The 18,212-nt window shown below is 42.5% G+C and overlaps 1 protein-coding gene across 5 annotated transcripts in view; it reads right to left on the bottom strand.

Moving 5' to 3' along the window:
• Positions 1-17,925, bottom strand: part of Rubcn (rubicon autophagy regulator) — a 51,379-nt gene extending 33,454 nt beyond the window's left edge. For 3 of the 5 annotated variants that reach the window (XM_027412826.2, XM_027412827.2, XM_027412828.2), the window contains exons 1-2: positions 17,664-17,924; positions 6,406-6,559 (exon numbers count right to left, since the gene is read on the bottom strand). In XM_027412826.2, coding sequence (XP_027268627.1) covers positions 6,406-6,559; positions 17,664-17,728 — 219 coding nt within the window. In that variant the 5' untranslated portion in view covers positions 17,729-17,924. Of the gene's footprint in view, positions 1-6,405; positions 6,560-17,663 lie in introns of all 5 variants that reach the window. The other 2 variants (XR_004769936.1, XM_027412825.2) reach the window with 1 other exon arrangement.
• Positions 17,926-18,212: the final 287 nt, after the last annotated feature.

The following is an 18,212-nucleotide window of genomic DNA, read 5'->3' as shown; positions in this document are numbered from 1 at the left end:
GTCATTGGCAGATTTATTTATTTATTTATTTATTTATTTATTTATTTATTTATTTATATACGTATACAACATTCTGCCTCCATATATGCCTGCAGGCCAGAAGAGGGCACCATATCTCATAACAGATGGTTGTGAGCCACCATGTGGTTACTGGGGATTGAACTCAGGACCTCTGGAAGAACAGCCAGGACTCTTAACCTCTGAGCCATCTCTCCAGCCCCCAGTGTTCTTAACTATATACATGACAGGACAACATATAATGGCAATCAATCTATTAATTACTTCTTTTAAGTTTTTATTAATTAGTTTCATGTGTCTATTCACACCCCTGCTGTGGTGTCTGTGTGGCGGTCAGAGGACCACGTGTGGCAGTTAGTTCTCTCCTTCTACCAAGTGTGTCTCAGAAGTTGAACTCAGGTTGTAAAGTGTTGGTAGCATATGCCTTTACCTGCTGAGCGTCTCTGGTCATATGCCACAAGCTGTGCTAGACAAATTTATATGCCACTTCATTTATTCTACAGATCAGCTTTATAACGTAAACGCCATTCCCCTTATTTACACAGATAGACGTTAAGCCAAGGTATGGGATGGCTGAGGCTTACAGACAACTGTGTCTTCTACTGCACAATTCTCAAAGCAGAAAGGTGGGCAACAGTGTTATCTCATTTCACGGATGAGAAACAGGGGCACGAGGGGCTCTGTAACTTACCTTATACTAATCACATTGAGATGAGAGTAAAATGTGGGCGATATGACTCAATATCCATAATTCTAAAACCACTATATCATTTAATTTCCCAAGAGTCTGCGCACTGAGCCTAGACTTTGATCTAGGTTTTCTATGATAATAAAGGTGTTTGCCAATCTATGATATGATGCTGCCTCCAAATTCCTAGACAGGTATTTGTTTAAAGTTCTTTAAAGTGTAAGTTTGGGTGGGAGTCTTCAAAGTCCTTTAAGAAATACAGCCTCACCTTCAGAGTTATTAAGCCAGATTTTTCAGTGAATTCTAAGACTGTTCAACAGAACCAAATGTGCTATTCAGAGGTAACAGATGCTATTTTTAGAATGGAGGGCAACATACTAAGTTGTACTTTCTGCCAATTAGTTGATCAGATTGTTCTGGTGGAAGCTTAACCCCAGCCCCTGGCATCCATATACCCAAAGAGTCTGGGATGTTCTGGTGGAAATTCCACCCAAGCCTCCCTCCCCTATCTCTCTCCAAACCCTGCTGCATCTCAGAAAACCCGCCAAAAGATGACCCCTCCCCCAGAGATGCTAAAAACTACCCCCCACAGGGTATTTAAACTGTCCCCCAGAAAACAGATGGGTGCTTTTCCAGTCTCTCTTTCCTGTCTCTTCTCTGAAAATTATCTGGGAGCCTTGTATCCATTAAACGTGGGCTTTTTCTAATTTGGTTTGATTTGGACTGCTGTGTGGGCAGAGAGGCTTACAGGGATAAAGAAACTTTTCACAGATAATTTCTCATGTGATTGCTAGCAGAAAATAAATTCAGATAAAAAAGAAAAGAGAAACTTAGCTCTGGTAAAAAAGAACTTCCTTGTTGTGGAATATTTATTTAACTAGGCAAAGATGTGTTACATTTGTTTTTATTTGTTTAACTATGGAAAGATGTGTTGCATTTGTTTTTTCCTTGCCTGCCTAAGGCACCTGATTGGTCTAATAAAAAGATCAACGGCCAGTTAGCTAGATAGCAGAGAAATAGGCAAGGCTGGTGGGCAGAGAGAATAAGTAGGCAAAGGAATCTAGGCACAAGAGAGAAAAGAATGAGGGAGAAAGAGAGGAAAATGCCAGTGGTCAGCTAGGAGGGCAGTCGCCAGCCAGCCAGTCAAGGAGGAAACAGGCAAGGAGGTAATGCACAATGAAAGAAAGGTAAAAATCCCCAAGTAAAACACAGATGAAGAGAAACAGGTTAAATTAAGTTATAACAGCTAGTGTGGCAAGCATAAGATAAGGCTGAGAGCATTCATAACTAATAATAAATATCTGTGTCATGATTTGGAGGCCATAGAAAGCCTGATACACTTCCTGGGAAGATCCCTGGCATGGGCAGATGAGTGTTTAAGGGCACTCAATTATGTGTGTTATTAGTGAGATCTGAATTTGTATATATGCAGGATCACCTATGTGTGCAGTTATACATGCATGAGGTCAGACAACAGCTTTGTGTGTTATTCCTCAAGTGTTGTCCACCTTATTTTTTGAGACAGGGTTTCTCACTGACCTTAAATTGGTCAAACAGGTTAGGTTGGCTGGTCAGAGACTAGGATTCCTACCATTCTGTATTATGTCTAGCTCTGCTTTGGAAATAGGAGCTTAAGATGTTGAAAGCTATTCCAGAAGAAAAGTCTGTCGATTCTCTGGGTCTAAGGTTCAAGAGCAGTCTGGGCTAAGAGAATGGAGTTCAGGGTTTCTTCTGGGCAGAAAGCTGAGACACAGTCCTGAATAGGACATTATATCACCACACCCTCTTGCTGCCACCATGGCTGAGAGAACACTGAGGAAGAAGAGGCAGGAGGAATTTAAGAGCCAGAGGATGGAGAGGAGCGTGTGAAACACTGTCTTCTGGACAAGGCAGTGGTACTAGTGAGCTCACTGCAGCTACAGTTACCTGCACAGCTCAGGCCAACATCCCAGCAGGCAGCACCAACTGGAGCTTGTGGGTTATAAAAGCAAACTAACAAAAAAATGGAGAGGACATGAAGGTGGGCGAGAGCGTGGGTTGTCTGTTGGGGAGTACCTAGGTAGAGTAGAAGATGGGGATGGCAAGTCACTGGTGAATATGATCAAGATACACTATATACATATAAAAACTGTCAGAGAATAAATAAATAAATAAAATATATGCTTAAAAAGAAACCTAAAACAAAAATTTAAATTACAAAAACAATAACAACAAAAGTAAGAAAATAGGGGGCTGGAGAGATGGCTCAGTGGTTAAGAGCACTGCCTGCTCTTCCAAAGGTCCTGAGTTCAATTCCCAGCAACCGCACGGTTGCTCACAACCATCTGTAGTGAAATCTGGTGCCCTCTTCTGGCCTGCAGACATACATGCATGCAGAACACTGTATACATAATAAATAAATAGATCTTTTAAAAAAAAAAAGTAAGAAAATAAAACGGCAGAGGCTACTGACAAATGACTCATTCATTCTACCTCCCCACATCTAGATCTTTTAAAAATATGATTTCTGGGGCATAGAACTCAGATCCATATGCTTGCAAGGCAAAAAGTGCTTTAGCTATCACCTCAGATTTAAGTTTGCAAATGGATAATACTAAATATCAGTAACTCACATGACAATTTTATCTAGAAACTTTACCTAAAACACTGCACATGGAGTAACTGTCAAAGCAAAAACAATTATTATTGGATTCCACTCATTTTCAAAACTCAGAGCTCATTAGAAAGTCTGAGAATCTGAAGGAAAGTTAAATCAACACTTGCTGGGCAGTGGTGACACAAGCCTTTAACCCCAGCACTAGGAAGGCAGAGGCAGGCAGATCTCTGTGAGTTCCAAGGTAGCTTCCAAAGCTACAGAGAAACCCTGTCTCAAGAAATAAAAACAAACAAACAAACAAACAAAAATAAATGTTGCTAAAGTTTATACTGAAAAAGATTTAATCAAAACTGTCAGTCGGGGCTGGAGAGATGGCTCAGTGGTTAAAAGCACTGGGTGCACTTCCAGAGGACCCAGGTTTGATTCTAGCATCTACATGGCAGCTTACCCCAGAGGACATGAAGGTGAGATGGGGATATGCTGTCAGGGAGTGTCCAGGAAGAGAGGGAGATGAGAAAGGCAAGTCGATGGTGGATATGATCAAGATACACTGTACACAAGCAAAAACTGTCAAAGAATAAGTAAAATGTATGCTAAAAAACTAAAACAAGCCGGGCGTTGGCGGCGCACGCATTTAATGCCAGCACTTGGGAGGCAGAGGCAGGCAGATCTCTGTGAGTTTGAGGCCAGCCTGGTCTCCAGAGTGAGTGCCAGGATAGGCTCCAAAGCCACAAAGAAACCCTGTCTGGGGGGGAGGGGGACCAACCTAAAACAAGGGGGCTGGAGAGATTGCTCAGTGGTTAAGAGTACTGGCTGACTGTTCTTCCATGGGTCCCAGGTTCAATTCCCAGCACCCACATGGCAGCTCACAACTGTCTGTAACTCCAGGATCCAACATTCTTGGCAAAACACCAATAAAAATGAATTTAAAAAACTAAACAAAAAAATTTAAATTACAAAAACAACAACAAAAATAAGAAAGAAAATAGCAAAGTGAGAGAGAGGTGCTGCCATCTCCTAGCTTCTGTGTGCACTGTACATACATGGTGCACAGACATGCATGCAGGCAAAATGCCCATACATATAAAAACATAAATAAATCTTTAAAAACTAACATTCACAAGCATCAAGCAGTTGTCGGCAAAATAATGCTCAAAGTATATTCTGAAACTTTTAAATTACTTCTCAGATGTGTCCCAGGATGCTTCCAAAGAGGAAATCCACGTGACTCATTCATATCCACTGACACTTATGCCATCTTCCTGTTTTCACTAGCTCCTCTATACCTGCAAAAGCTTTCTAATTATTTCAAAAAAGGATTCTCACTAGCCCTGCTAGGATAGTATACAATTCTTTTACCCTGTTTCTAATTTAAAGTAACAACAAAAATCTAAATTTAAGGAACTCCAGAGTCAGAGGAAGAAAGGGTGATTTTGGATCAAACAAGAAACATTAACTCTAATTACAGCACACTCATCAAGCCTAAGTGTCTATCTCCACAGCACATACTGGGCCAAAGCCTTCCAAGTATAGAATAACTGACCACATAGAGTTTCAGCTTCTTAGTAGAAACATTTCCTGGATAAAAGAGACTGAATATGTTTTGCATTGGCTCATTCTTCCTTTATTCCATATTTGGCAGTGGGGCTTGGACAAAAGGCATAGTTTTTCTATTTACCGAAGAACTGAGTGAGTGGGTGAGTGACTTCAGTGCTGGGGCTTGAACCTGGGACCCTGCATATACAGCAACTGCTTTACCACCACTGGGCTCTAGCCCCAGATCAAAAGCATAGTGCTAAAACAAGACTAAAATTAAGGGAGAGGAAAATCTTCCTGATTGTGGTTGATAATAAAAATTGTCTTCTAGGGGTTGGCTCAGTGGTTAAGAGCACTGGTTATTCTTCCAGAGGACCTGGGTTTAATCCCAGCATCCATATGTCAGCTTACAAGCATCTGTAACTCCAGTCCCAGGTGATCTGATGCTCTCCTCTGGTGTCTCAGGGCACCAGGCATGCATGCAACATATTGACATATATTTGGACAAAACACCCATAAACATAAAAATAAACAAATATAAAAATTTTTAAATAATCACTTTAACAAAAATAAAAAAAATAAGAAAAGCTGGGCGGTGGTAGCGCATGCCTTTAATCTCTGTAGTTGGGAGGCAGAGGCAGGTGGATCTCTGTGAGTTCAAGACCAGCCTGGTCTACAGAGTGAGTTCCAGGATGGCTAGGGCTACACAGAGAAATCTTGTCCTGAAAAAACAAAACCAAAAGTCTTCTAAGATGCCCATGTTTAAGGCCCTAGAATTTAGAGAAGGACTTGTCACCATTACCTTATATGGCAAAAGGGACTTTTCCGATGTGATTTAGTAATCTTGAGATGGAGAGGTCATCCAGGTGGGGCCCATGTTATTACAAGGGTGTTTGAGAGGGAGGGGGAGGAGAGGGAGAGGAAGACAGTAAGACAGAGCTCATAGAAAGGGAAGGTGATATAAAAGCAGAAATAAATTTTAAGACACTATGCTACTGCTTTTTAAAAAGTGGGGCCACCAGCCAAAGAACTCAAGGCACACAGCTAGAAAGCTGAAAAAAGACAAGGAAAGAAGAAATGAATAGCACTTCCTAGAGGAATGTCGCACAGCAGACACCCTGGTCTGAGCCCAGTGAAACTTATTTGAGAATTCCAACCTCAGGAACGAAGGATAATAAATCTCTAACTGGTCAGTAAATTCATCTTTGTTACAGAACCAACAGGAGACAAACTGACCTAACCTCTTGCCATCTGCTGCTCGGCCCAGCTGTTTATTCCTTCCTCTGACATCTAAGCATATCAGGCACGAAGTGAGATGTTCTGGACGAGAGAGGAGAGAGAGGGGGTAGAGGTGGAGAGGGAGAGGGGGAGAGAGGAGAGAGGAGAGAGGGAGGGAGGAAGAGAGAGAGAGGAAGAAAGGCAGATGCATGCACACACACAGCCTCAGTTCTGTACTCAAGAACTCACACAAACCAGTGGGCTTCATTTTTTCTCTGCCAACTAACTTAATGCAACTGCTTTCCAAGTAATTGAGCTGATTAGGTGGGGGAAAATGAATTCTACATACCTGGTCATGGATGAGCCCATGATACAGAATGTTCTGCATGTCCCTGCAAAGCCGCTCCAGGCCACCATACTTGGACCAGACATTGGGGCAGTTGGCTGACACCAAACCCTCCACAGTAGTCTTCAAATTACCCAGCAACTGCCAATGCTCTCTCCTGGAATCATACCAATGGTTAGTTAAGTGTGCCGGACCTGATCCTCACCACAACTGCCCTATATCCTGACATTCTTCCTTCTATTAACTTTTCACTTCAAGAAAACTCCACTCTGGGAGTAACATAGTTATACTCAAACCCTCACACTTAAGTGACATATCACAACTATTTGTGATTTTAGGAATGCAACCCATTAAGATCTGTTTCTGAGCTGGGCAGTGGCAGCGCACGCCTTTGATCCCAGCATTTGAGACGCAGAGGCAGGGGGATCTCTGAGTTACAAGTCAGCGTGGTCTACAGAACGAGTTCCAGGACAGTTGGGGCTGCACAGAGAAAACCTGTCTTGAAAAACAATAAAACAAAAGATCTATTTCTGAATAATGATAATACATAGACAAAAAATGAGAACACAAGCTGGGAGGGGGTGGCGCATGCCTTTAGTCCCAGCACTCGGGAGGCAGAGGCAGGCGGATCTCTGTGAGTTTGAGACCAGCCTGGCTGGTCTACAAGCTAGTTCCAGGACAGTCTCCAAAGCCACAGAGAAACCCTGTCTCAAGAAAAAAAAAAAAAAAAAAAAAAAAAAAAAGAGAACACCCACCCACAATCAGAAATCTTTTTTTAAATTTTATTTTCCTGTGTGTGCATATTTTGCCTACATGTATGTCTGTGACCATGCCATGTGCCTGGTAATGGTGAAGGCTAGAAGAGGTCACTGGATCCCCCAAGAGTGGAGTTACAGATGGCTGTGAACGGCCACATAGGTGCTGGGAATGGAACCCAGGTCCACTAGAAAGAAGAGTAGGAAGTGCTCCTTACCACTGATCCATCTCGCCTGTCCAAAGTCAGAAATCTTTTATTATATAAACCCACTGCATTCCCAAGCACTAAGTGGAGCGCAGCAAAGGACAGAGGGTACTTCAAACATATACACACAAATACCTAGATAAGAACACAAACTATGGGCTGGAGAGATGGCTCATAGGTTAAGAGCACTGGCTGCTCTTCCAGAGGTCTTGAGTTCAATTCCCAGCAACCATATGGTGGCTCACAACCAATCGTTATGAGATCTGGTGCCCTTTCTGGTGTGCAGGGATACACGTAGACAGAACATTGTATACATGATAAATCAATAAATCTTTAAAAAAAAAAAAAAAGGGGGGCCAGGCCCAGCACAGGAAGATTTGGTGGACTTTGTAGAGCCCCCGTTGAGGGCCCTACCCTGCCTGGGGAGTGGAGGGTGGATGGGGTGGGGGAGGAGGGGGGGTGAGGGGAGGGAGAGGGGACTTACATGTGAAACAAGCTTGTTCCCTAACTTGAACTAATTAAAAAAAATTAAAAAAAAAAAAAAACACAAACTACTTTTTTTTTTTTTTTTTTTTTGAGACAGGGTCTCATGTGTTCTAGGCTTCCCTTGATCTGGCTTTTAGTTCAAGATCCTCCTGCCACGTCCTCCAAAGTGCTGACACTACAGGTGTGTGCTACCAGCTCTGAGTTTATGCAGTACTAGGGATTGAACTCAAAGCTCTCTTATGCTAGCCAAACACTCTACCAAATGAGCTACATCCCCAAGCCAACTATGAATTTTTTTCCCCTCTTCGATTTTTAAGTGAACATTAAAATAAAAAAGCTTTTTTTAAAGATTTTATTTATTTATTATGTATACAACATTCTGCTTCCATGTATATCTCCACATCAGAAGAGGGCACCAGATCTCATAACGGATGGTTGTGAGCCACCATGTGGTTGCTGGGAATTGAACTCAAGACCTCTGGAAGAACAGTCAGTGCTCTTAACCTCTGAGCCATCTCTCCAGCCCATAAAAAAGGTTTTAAGTTTGCATTCAAGTCACTTTGAGACACATCTCCGAACCAGTCAGCTGTCACTTCATTCTCCTAGACTGTTTGATGTACTTCCCTGGAAAAGTCAGAAAATTGCTGCCCCAATCATCTTCCAGGATCCTCTTAATCCCCAGCATTTTCTCTCCACAGCTTTTAACCAGCAAAATCTCAAAAACAAGTGCAAAAGCAAGGACCTGGATGTGCTGATCAAACTGGACAGGAAAGCATAAGGAGGTGACGTGTCACACGTGGCCTCTAGGGCCCCCAACTGTCACTGCACACATCATCTCCCTTTCCATCATCAGACTACCGATCTTTTCCTCTTTTCATGGCAATCACAGGAAACAGTAAATTTTATCATAGTTATTTTATATCCTGTAAACACCAGTAGAGGAGGAATTATAATTCTTTCTACTAATACAAAACTAATCTTTTCTGTATTTTCTGAGCAATTTTAGAAAAGTGGATGATTAAAGGCAGACAAGTAAAATCTATAGATAAAATGCATGGTAGGAATAGGGTAGGAGAATCATCCATAAATGGAGGGTCAGGCAGATTGGGCTTTTGCTCTGAAGGCCTTATGAATAAGAGTATGTTTGAACTGGGAGACATTCAGGTTTTCTTTTCCTTATTAAACATTTGAATCACCAGCTGGACATGGTGGTTCATACCCATAATCCCAGCACTCAGGAGGCTTCAACAGGTGGACTGCAATAAACCAAGGCCAGCCATATTACAAAGAAAGTTACAGGCCAGCATGAGCAAGAGAGTGACACTGTCTCAAAAAAAAAAAAAAAAAAAAAAAGAGTCACTAGACTTCTCCTGTATTTCTATACCAGTCCTAAAATGCCCACAGAACTAAAGTAATCACTTAATATTATGAATACTTAACCATTCCAGAGGCTAACTGACTACCAACTGTTGCTCACTGTCTGCACCACCTATGCTTCAGCAGGGCTGAACCTCTGGTCTGTTTTGACAGTTTCAGCTTTCACATTGCAACAAACTATAATCACCCCTTACAGGCCTAACAGCCAGTGTGGCTCGGCAAGAGGCTGCATACCTGTGTTCTGATTCATTCTGGGGCAAATAGTCTTTAACCTCTTAAAGACTATCACCAAGTAGACATCATTCTTTGCTCCCAAAATTCTACAAAGAACACGGAAGTCCTAGAACCTCCGAGCACTCAGGTCTACCAATAACATCCTCTGGACAAAGCTAAAGAACCTTCCTTTCCCACAACAAAGTGTCCCTGAGATGCCAAAGCAACAAAGAAACGTGGCTCTTCTCCTGAGGCATCCCAAGCACTCTATGCTTGGTAGGTGCTCATTTGGAAGAATGTCAAACCTTTAAAATTTGTATTTACATAGTTGATTATGCCTTTTAGTATTGTCTCTCCCCCCCCCCCCCCCGCCGCCCCACCGCTCCCCCCCCAGGTTTCTCTGTGCAGCTTTGGAGCCTATCCTGGCACTTGCTCTGTAGACCAGGCTGGCCTTGAACTCACAGAGATCTGCCTGCCTCTGCCTCCTAAGTGCTGGAATTAAAGGCGTGGGCCACCAACGCCCAGCTAGTAGTTGTTCTTTATAATACCTTCTAAGACTTTTTCCCAGAGACATACGTTCATTTATGGTTTGTTTCTGAGATTGAAGGAATGTTAATCTGGGTATTATATTGCTGTAACAAATCATGTCCCCATAAGTTCATTGCTAAGTTATTCCCCTCTGTCCTTCTGGGCCTATACATTCGACCCATTTTGTGCTTTTTACTTAAGATAATGTTCCAATCTCTAAAAGATGAACATTACTCCTGAAGAGGCCAATTTGGAGTCATACACCTTGTTTTTTGAAACAAGATCTGTCATTGGATCTGAGGCCTGATGCTTTGGTTAGGCTGGCTGACCAGCAAGCCCCAGGGAACTGCTTGTCTCAGTATCCCAGGGCTGGGATTACATATACATGCTATCACATCTGGTTTTGTGTTTGCTTGCTTGCTTTTAACGTGGGTACTAGGGATAGAATCCAGGGCCTCATACTTACAGAGCAACCCCTTCATCTACTTAATTATCTCCCCAGACCCTTTTTAGAAGCAAAAGGAAACTACTCTAGCATATCCCTTTCACAGGATGTCATTTATCAAGGATGGGTATCAATACTGAGATTACAGTTAGAGGTCAGGTTGTACCAAGTCAAGCAATGATTTGATTCCTGAAATAGAAGGTGGGACATGATATCAACATGATAGAACACCAGAAAAGAATTACATTTTGGCTAGGCAGTGGTGGCCCATGCCTTTAATCCCAGCACTAGGGAGGCAGAGGCAGGAGGATCTCTGTGAGTTCGAGGCCAGCCTCATCTATAGAGTGAGTTCCAGCCAGGGCTACAGAGAACCCCTGTCTCCAACAACAACAACAACAAAAGGAATTAAATTTTTATCAGACTTTCCAAAGCTATGATAGCATGATAGAGAGAGAGAACTGATCTCAATGTAAAAAAAACAAAACAACAACAACAAAAAAACATTAAGAGTGTTACTTTGGTGACATGAGGGGCCTACACAGGAGAGGAGTTGTCAGGCCTTTTCTGAGATTAGCACAGGGGCTGGGAAGATAGCTCAGTGGTTAAGAGCACCTGCGGAGGTCTGGACTCAGTTCCCATCACTCACATGGTGGCTCACAACTGTCTGTGACTCCAATTCCAGGGGATCAAACACCCTCTTCTAGCCTCTGAGGGTGCACACATATACATGTCAGTAAATACACATATACATATAATAAAAATAAACAAAATTTTTTAAAAGCAGCAATAATCTGAACCAAGTTAGCAAACAAGAGCTGGAAAGTATACCACAAAGGATTTTTAAATACTCAAATGTCAAAAGGTGTCTCGAGCTGAGAGTGTGACTCAGCAAGCCCCTGGGACTTTTCTAGAAAAAAACAGTTCCTCCTCTATGTACAGAAAGACATACAATAAAAGAGAAAAAATTATTGATAACACTGAGGTAGCAGAGACTCCCATACTTAGAATTTAATATTTCTTCATACCTGGCTATATAATTTGTTTTTAATTACATAGTATTTAACTTTTAGATGTTGTGATTAAATATTTATGCTGCTTCTTAAATAATATGCTTATAGAAAAACATTTGGCTCTTGTACAGTCTCTCAACTCTGAGGCATGCAGAAGAACCTAGCTATTGGTCGGCCCTGCTCTTTTAATGGCAGTATCTTGATATCTAGGAAGAAATAAGCATTATCTCTAGACAATTTTGTAACTTATACCTATTCAACAAATGCCTCACTAGTCATACCAAACTTGAATAATACTGGAACCATTGAATTTCAATGATAAGCAGATTTGACAAAAGGCAGGAGAATTCCTTACACTAGGAGCTATACCCATGGCTGACATACAAGCTCCTTAGTATGGAGTTCACATATTCAGCATCATTTGGTCTCAATCTGAATGCTAACCTTCCTGCTAGAATTCCTACCTGCTAGAATCTAAATACAACAAAGACTACTTAGTATACCCTGTATCACACACATGTCAACCTAACTTCACTAACTTCTGTGATTTTATCCATGAAATCTTTCCACTAAGAGTGATCTCTTCTCTTATCACCTTATTTAGGGATTCAGGTTCAGCTCTAACTCAACTTTCTTCTCAGAGACATTAAATAATCTACTTTGTTACGATTCCTTTATTAGGATCCCCATATCCTATGCTATCAATAGGTCATTTTTCCTCAAAATACATAAAAATTGTTATTTTAATTACCACCGGTGACTAGTACCAATCATGCTGTCAAAGCAGGTTCTATAATCAACCAGACAAGTTGATGAAACATTTGTAGGAAATGATTTTAAAAGAGAAGGGTGAGGTGGGTCATGGTGGCACACACCTTTAAATCCCAGCGCTTGAGAGGCAGAGGCAGGTGGATCTCTGAGTTTGGGGCCAGCCTGGACTATACAGAGCAAGTTGCAGGAAGTCATCACTACAACAGAGAAACTCTTGTTGTGGAATATTAGTTAAGGATGCATCACATTCTTTTTTTTTTTTTTTTGCTGTGGATTATTTGTTTAATGATGCAAAAATGTGTTGTTGTCTTTTATGTTGCATTTGTTTAACTCTATGAAGCTGTGTTACTCTGCCTGCCTACAATGTCTGACAGTCTAATAAAGAGCTAATTGGCCGATACCTTAGGCAGGAGAGGGATAGACAGGGCTGCCAGGCAGACAGAATAAATAGAAGGAGAAAAATAAGAGAAGGGAGAGGAGCAACAAAGGGAGGAGGAGAGAGGAGGGCAGCAGGGGCCAGCCACCCAAGCACACAGCCAGCCACAGAGTAACAGGAAAGAAAGGTATATAGAATAAAGGTGAAAGCCCAGAGGCAAAAGGCAGATGGGATAATTTAAGAAAAGCTGGCTAGAAACAAGCCAAGCTAAGGCCGGGCATTCATAAATAAGTCTCCATGTATTTATTTGGTAGCTGGATGGTGAAAGAATAATAATAATAATAATAATAATAATAATAATAATAATAATAACCATGAACCCTGCCTTATACAACCAAAATAAATAAATGTTAACTAAAAGAGAAGGGTGGCAAAGATGAGGAAGTAGAGAAAGAGAAAACCCATCTTGTAGAAGACTGATAAGTGGCCATAAACAGAAACAGCTGTAGGGTAAAGGCTTCTGTGAAGCACTTGAGGCATAGCACCTGCCCTCCTGCTCCTGCATTCTGACAAAAGCACTTTCCTAAAAGCTTCAAGAGTGTATCTGCAGGAAAGGGAGTAGGGAAGGGGGCAGGAGTGGGAGGTGTTTGACACAAACAACTGAGCTACGTGGCATAGAGTGCTCACACTCACATGGCCACCTGCTTTACCTCTTGTCCGTGTGCACTGTCAATCCTTGGCATTATCAAAGTGAGATGGGAAAGCATGGAGGGGGAAAATGATGATAAATGAAAATGGATGGAGAAAAAGAGAAGGTTGTGATGGAGAGGAACAGGTCAGGAGGGCCTTCTAAAGAGCATCCTTTAGAGGATGACTAAGCTTTTCAGGCAAGGAGTGAAAGGAGCAAGGATGAGAAGGCTGAAAAAAGTCCAGCTGACAGAGTGTCATGAATCTGTGACTAAAACTCAAACTCAACACTAGTGTAAGGAGTTTGGACTATATTATATATATTACGACTTGATATTCATCATAATTATAAACTATTTTCATGCAAGTATATATTACCCTCACACCCCACTACATTCTCCCTTTCATCGCTCCCACTGTCCCCTTTGTTCCCCAGACGGTTTCACTTCTACTTTCATGTTGTCGGTACATCGATGACCCTATGTATCTATAGAGGATAAGGATGAGAGGAAAAAAGAGGCAATGGGATACTTGACCTTCATGAGACTGGCTTTATCTGACTATCCTCAGTACCACCCATTTTCCTACAAACAGTTTAACTTCATTCTTCACTATGATTGAAGACAGTCCATTGCAAATACATACTATAAAGGGAGAAATCACTGAACATCTCTGAGCAAACACTGTAGTGACTCTGTTTTAGGAAACTTAAGTAACGGTATGGATATCTGGACAGGGAGACTACATCTAGAGAGGAAAATTAGTTAAGTAGTTGATAAGAACAATCTCCATTGTGAGATTATGTCTGCAAATGGCCATGTGCACCTGCATCTGCCTGGAATTCATGACCTGTTAAAAACAGAACTACTTTCCAGAAAGGAACCACCTTTATCACTTATTTTAGTCAGTGAAGTTCTACGAAGGCTTCCTCCTACCTTAGGATCCATCATTTAAGGCCAACATGGTCCAGGGCCAAGTGAGCAGTGTGCTCTACATCCTGACTGTAAGAGCATCCTTACTCTCAGCACCAAGGTTTGGCTATGCCTAAAAGCAATACCATGCCCTGGATTTTTTTTAAAAAAAAGAACTGTAAACCTTTATATCTGGAAATGTTAAAAAAAAAAAAGAATTGAAGGAAATATCAGGGAAAACTTTACAGAAACTAGTGCCTGCTTGGATAAGGGACACGGGGAAGAAAAAGTATTCAATTACTGTGAGGTTCTGCTACAAACTAGGGCTAAGAACACAGAAGGGAAGGTTTTGATCTATGAATGTTCAGATTCACTAAAATAGACCTTACTATTTAATTCTGACCCTATGTGGCCACTGTACCAGGAACACTGAGCACTGGGTAGAGCAGAGTTCTTTGCTCTCAAGTAGACTGCATAGCTCAATGAAGTCTAGGGTGACAAACCAACGATGGAAGGACTGTTGTTTTAGCTGATAGTTTGAGGAGACAACTCCCAAACAACTGGCATTTAAGAAAACTCTAGGGGAAGATAAACATCATTCTTAAGCACAGTGGTACTCTGCTATCAGATTATTAACCACATGGGAAACAATAGGGGACCTCTTATGTAAGCCATTTCTAGGTGCAGTTAAGAGCTAGGTCAACACCCCAACCTCCCATGTGCTTAACTTAGCTAGAGGAGCCATGGAAATAGAAAGAAAAAAATTACACTGCTGAGAATAATAACCTGTGGACAACATACCTAGGATATGGAAGCTGGAGGCTGGACAAAGTAAACAACCCTCTGCACTTTAGCACATACCAGGCATTTTGTGAGGAATCTGAGCTCATTATTTTGTTGAATTCTTATGATCTTCCAGCAGGGAAGAACTGTCTCACTCAGGCAGGGCTCAGTAAGATGGCCAAGCTAGGATTCTACTGTAGCTTTGGATATAAGAAATGAGAAGTCTGAAATTTCACTGTGAGGCTCTGGCTTGGTTGACTGAATGGAAAATGCTATTAACTGAGATTTAAAAAAAAAAAAAAAGGGGAGAGAGAGAAGCTTTTGGTGGGTCTAAATTATGCACACTTCACTACCAAGTTCGCGCATTGAAAAAGTGTACGTATATCCTTCCTTCATGCTTAAAAACTGCTGCAGCCTGCCTCATCGAGAAGACTTTCTGAACCGTGTGTTGTAGTGACCGTGAAAAGGTTATGTTTACAGTGGCCCAGCCACAATGCTTCAATTCTCACACATAAGGCATGCATTTACCAGTGTCTATCTAAAACTAAGGAGGCCATCTGTGTCATGAAGCCTCATTGAAAACACATTCTGAACTAGTCATCTACCAATAGAGACTAGCCTAACAACAATGGTTTGAGTGAGTAACTGTGTGTGTGTGTGTGTGTGTGTGTAATCCCACTGTGGTAGCTGACAGAAAAAATATATCTGCAAAGGAGTTGTCCTGCCCACATAAATGACAGGCACATAACTGGATATGAGTCTCAGTTCTACCAGAGATCCATGCATAACCACAGCAAATTACTTATCCTGTCTGTGTTTCTGCTTCTCATCTGGGAAGTGATAATATTATAGCAGGTACCTCACACAATTGTCAAGACATTAATAAGTTAATATCCAAAATACTGTCAAGACAATGTCTGGCATGTAACAAGTAATGGATAATTGACTAATACAGCCCCAGCTAAATGGGGAAGAAAAACCAAACTTAAAATATCTGACCCAGACTGCGCCACATGAAATAGCACAGGAAAATCAAAATAACCCTAAAGCTTTTTACATAAAAACACTTCACAGACATCTGGAGGAAGAATACATAGCCAAATATACAAAAGCAGAAACTAAAATGTTGAAAAGGGAAGTAAAACATTCAGTTTCATTTAGTATACATCATTCATAGACCTCAGGCAAAAAACTCTAAATTCAACCACTTTCTACTCAAGAAAGTACATCATAGTAGGGATATATATCTTCACCCCAGCAGTTTTCTATCTCCCCCTCAGAATATTTTGAGGTAAAATTACTTTGCTTCTAGTCTTCGGACTTCACCTACTCTGGAGATCTTCACGTATCTGAACCTTTTTTTTTTTTTTTTTTTTTTTTTTTGGTTTTTCAAGACAGGATTTCTCTGTGTAGCTTTGGAGCCTATCCTGTCACTCGCTCTGGAGACCAAGCTGACCTCGAACTCACAGAGATGCCTCTGCCTCTCGAGTGCTGGGATTAAAGGCGTGCCGACACCTGGCATGAACCTAGGAAAGACTCCCTTCTGCCATATTTCTGTTGTGTTTCTGCTCCTGCATCCTCTTAAGAGGTTAAGCCCTGCTTCTCTTGTTCCTGTCATGCTGGGGATGGAACCCAGGGCCGCCTGCAAGCCAGGCAAGTGCTCTACCATGAATTACACTCCCAAACCTAAAACCAGTTGTGTTAACGAAGCAAATCCTAAATAGGAGACACATCTCTGCCAAGTCCAAATGATCATAGAGTTAAAGTAGCTTTTTAATCCTAATTGGGGCTGTCAAAATGGCTCTGTGGGTAAAGGTATTTGCCATCAAGCCTGACAACCTGATTCTAGTCTCAGAATCTACATGGTGGATGGACAGTCTCCTCCAAGCTGTCCTCCAACCTCCACATATGCACGCACACCCACATAAATAGATATGTAATTGTTTAAATTAAAAAGAAAATAAAATCTTAGAGGCCCCTATTTCTAGAAGCTAAGGCTGACAATAGTTCCACATAAACTTGAACTTGCTTTTAGTTTGCATTGTGGGGAAGGGGGAATGGGGTTGAAGATGAAAAGGAAACGACAGAGGTCCCTTTAGAAGGGCAGCGGGATCTCATTGACAAAGGACACGGACACAATTTCTGTTCCTTCAGCAAGCCCACACCCAGTGCAATCAGTGGCTTTTCACACACAGGCCCTCCTATCCTCCTCACTCACATTCATCCCTTCGTAACCTTGCTGGGCCAGTCATAACCTAAAACCTTAGCTCCCAGAAATTCTTACTTCCATCACCCTCGTAATATCCGTCTGGGTTGTCACCACAAGTTTTAAGGTAGGGCACCGACCTTGTCCCCTGCTCTTATCTGTAGAGTCTGGCCTATAAAATCTCGCTACAGCACCTCAGTCCTTTCTCCCAGACTCCCAATACCCCCCTCTCTTCCAGCAGTCCTGGATCTTAGCTTCACTGTTTTCTTCTATTCGAGGCCCTCAACGAACTATACCCACCCTCGCCCACGGTTCCTAAACTCTCCTCCCTTGTCCTTACACACGCCCTGCCAGTCCCTCCTCTTGGAAATTCTTCCCAAACAAGTCACTCGCAGTAGTCGTTCTCAGGTCTGCCCTGCCCCACGCTGTGTGTCATCCCAGCCCTGCCAAGCCTCCCAGTGCTCGCGCGCACCCAGCAGCCCCGACTGCCAGCCGCTCCCAGCCCACCTGCTCTCCTCCGGCAGGCGCTCCCGGCCGCCGCCAAGATCCATTCCCGCGCCCTCCGGACGCATCCGGCACTGCAAGGCCGTCTCCGGGCTGAAGAGAGGCTCCCGGCCGCTTCGGATGCCAGGGCGCCGGGAGCACACTCAGGACAGGGGAGGCACCACGGCCGGTGGGCTCGGAACCATGCACTACACCCTGGCGGCGTCAGCGCCAAGGACTGCTGCCTCAGCTGCCGTTCTACCCCTGCCACCCCCACTTCCGGCTCCAAGGACTACAATTCCCAACAAGCCCTTCGAAGACTGGTCACTACCGGCATGCACTGCCATACCCAATCCCAGGCTGAGCTAACCGGGCATGCAGACTCCAGTCTCGTGCCAGGCTATTTTGCTCAGGTGGGATACCTGGATTGAAAACTCCAGCTAATGACGGTCAGGAATCCGAGGGTGCACTTCTGTCACACTTTACTCTGGAAATCGGACCCTGTCGGAGGTTAGGATAGACAATAGACAATTTGGATATAATCACTTCAGTCCATCCTAATTTAACACCCGT

This window comes from Cricetulus griseus, chromosome 4 (genome assembly GCF_003668045.3).
Source record: "Cricetulus griseus strain 17A/GY chromosome 4, alternate assembly CriGri-PICRH-1.0, whole genome shotgun sequence".
Lineage (NCBI taxonomy): Eukaryota > Metazoa > Chordata > Mammalia > Rodentia > Cricetidae > Cricetulus > Cricetulus griseus.
This window is presented reverse-complemented; position numbering and strand designations above follow the sequence as displayed.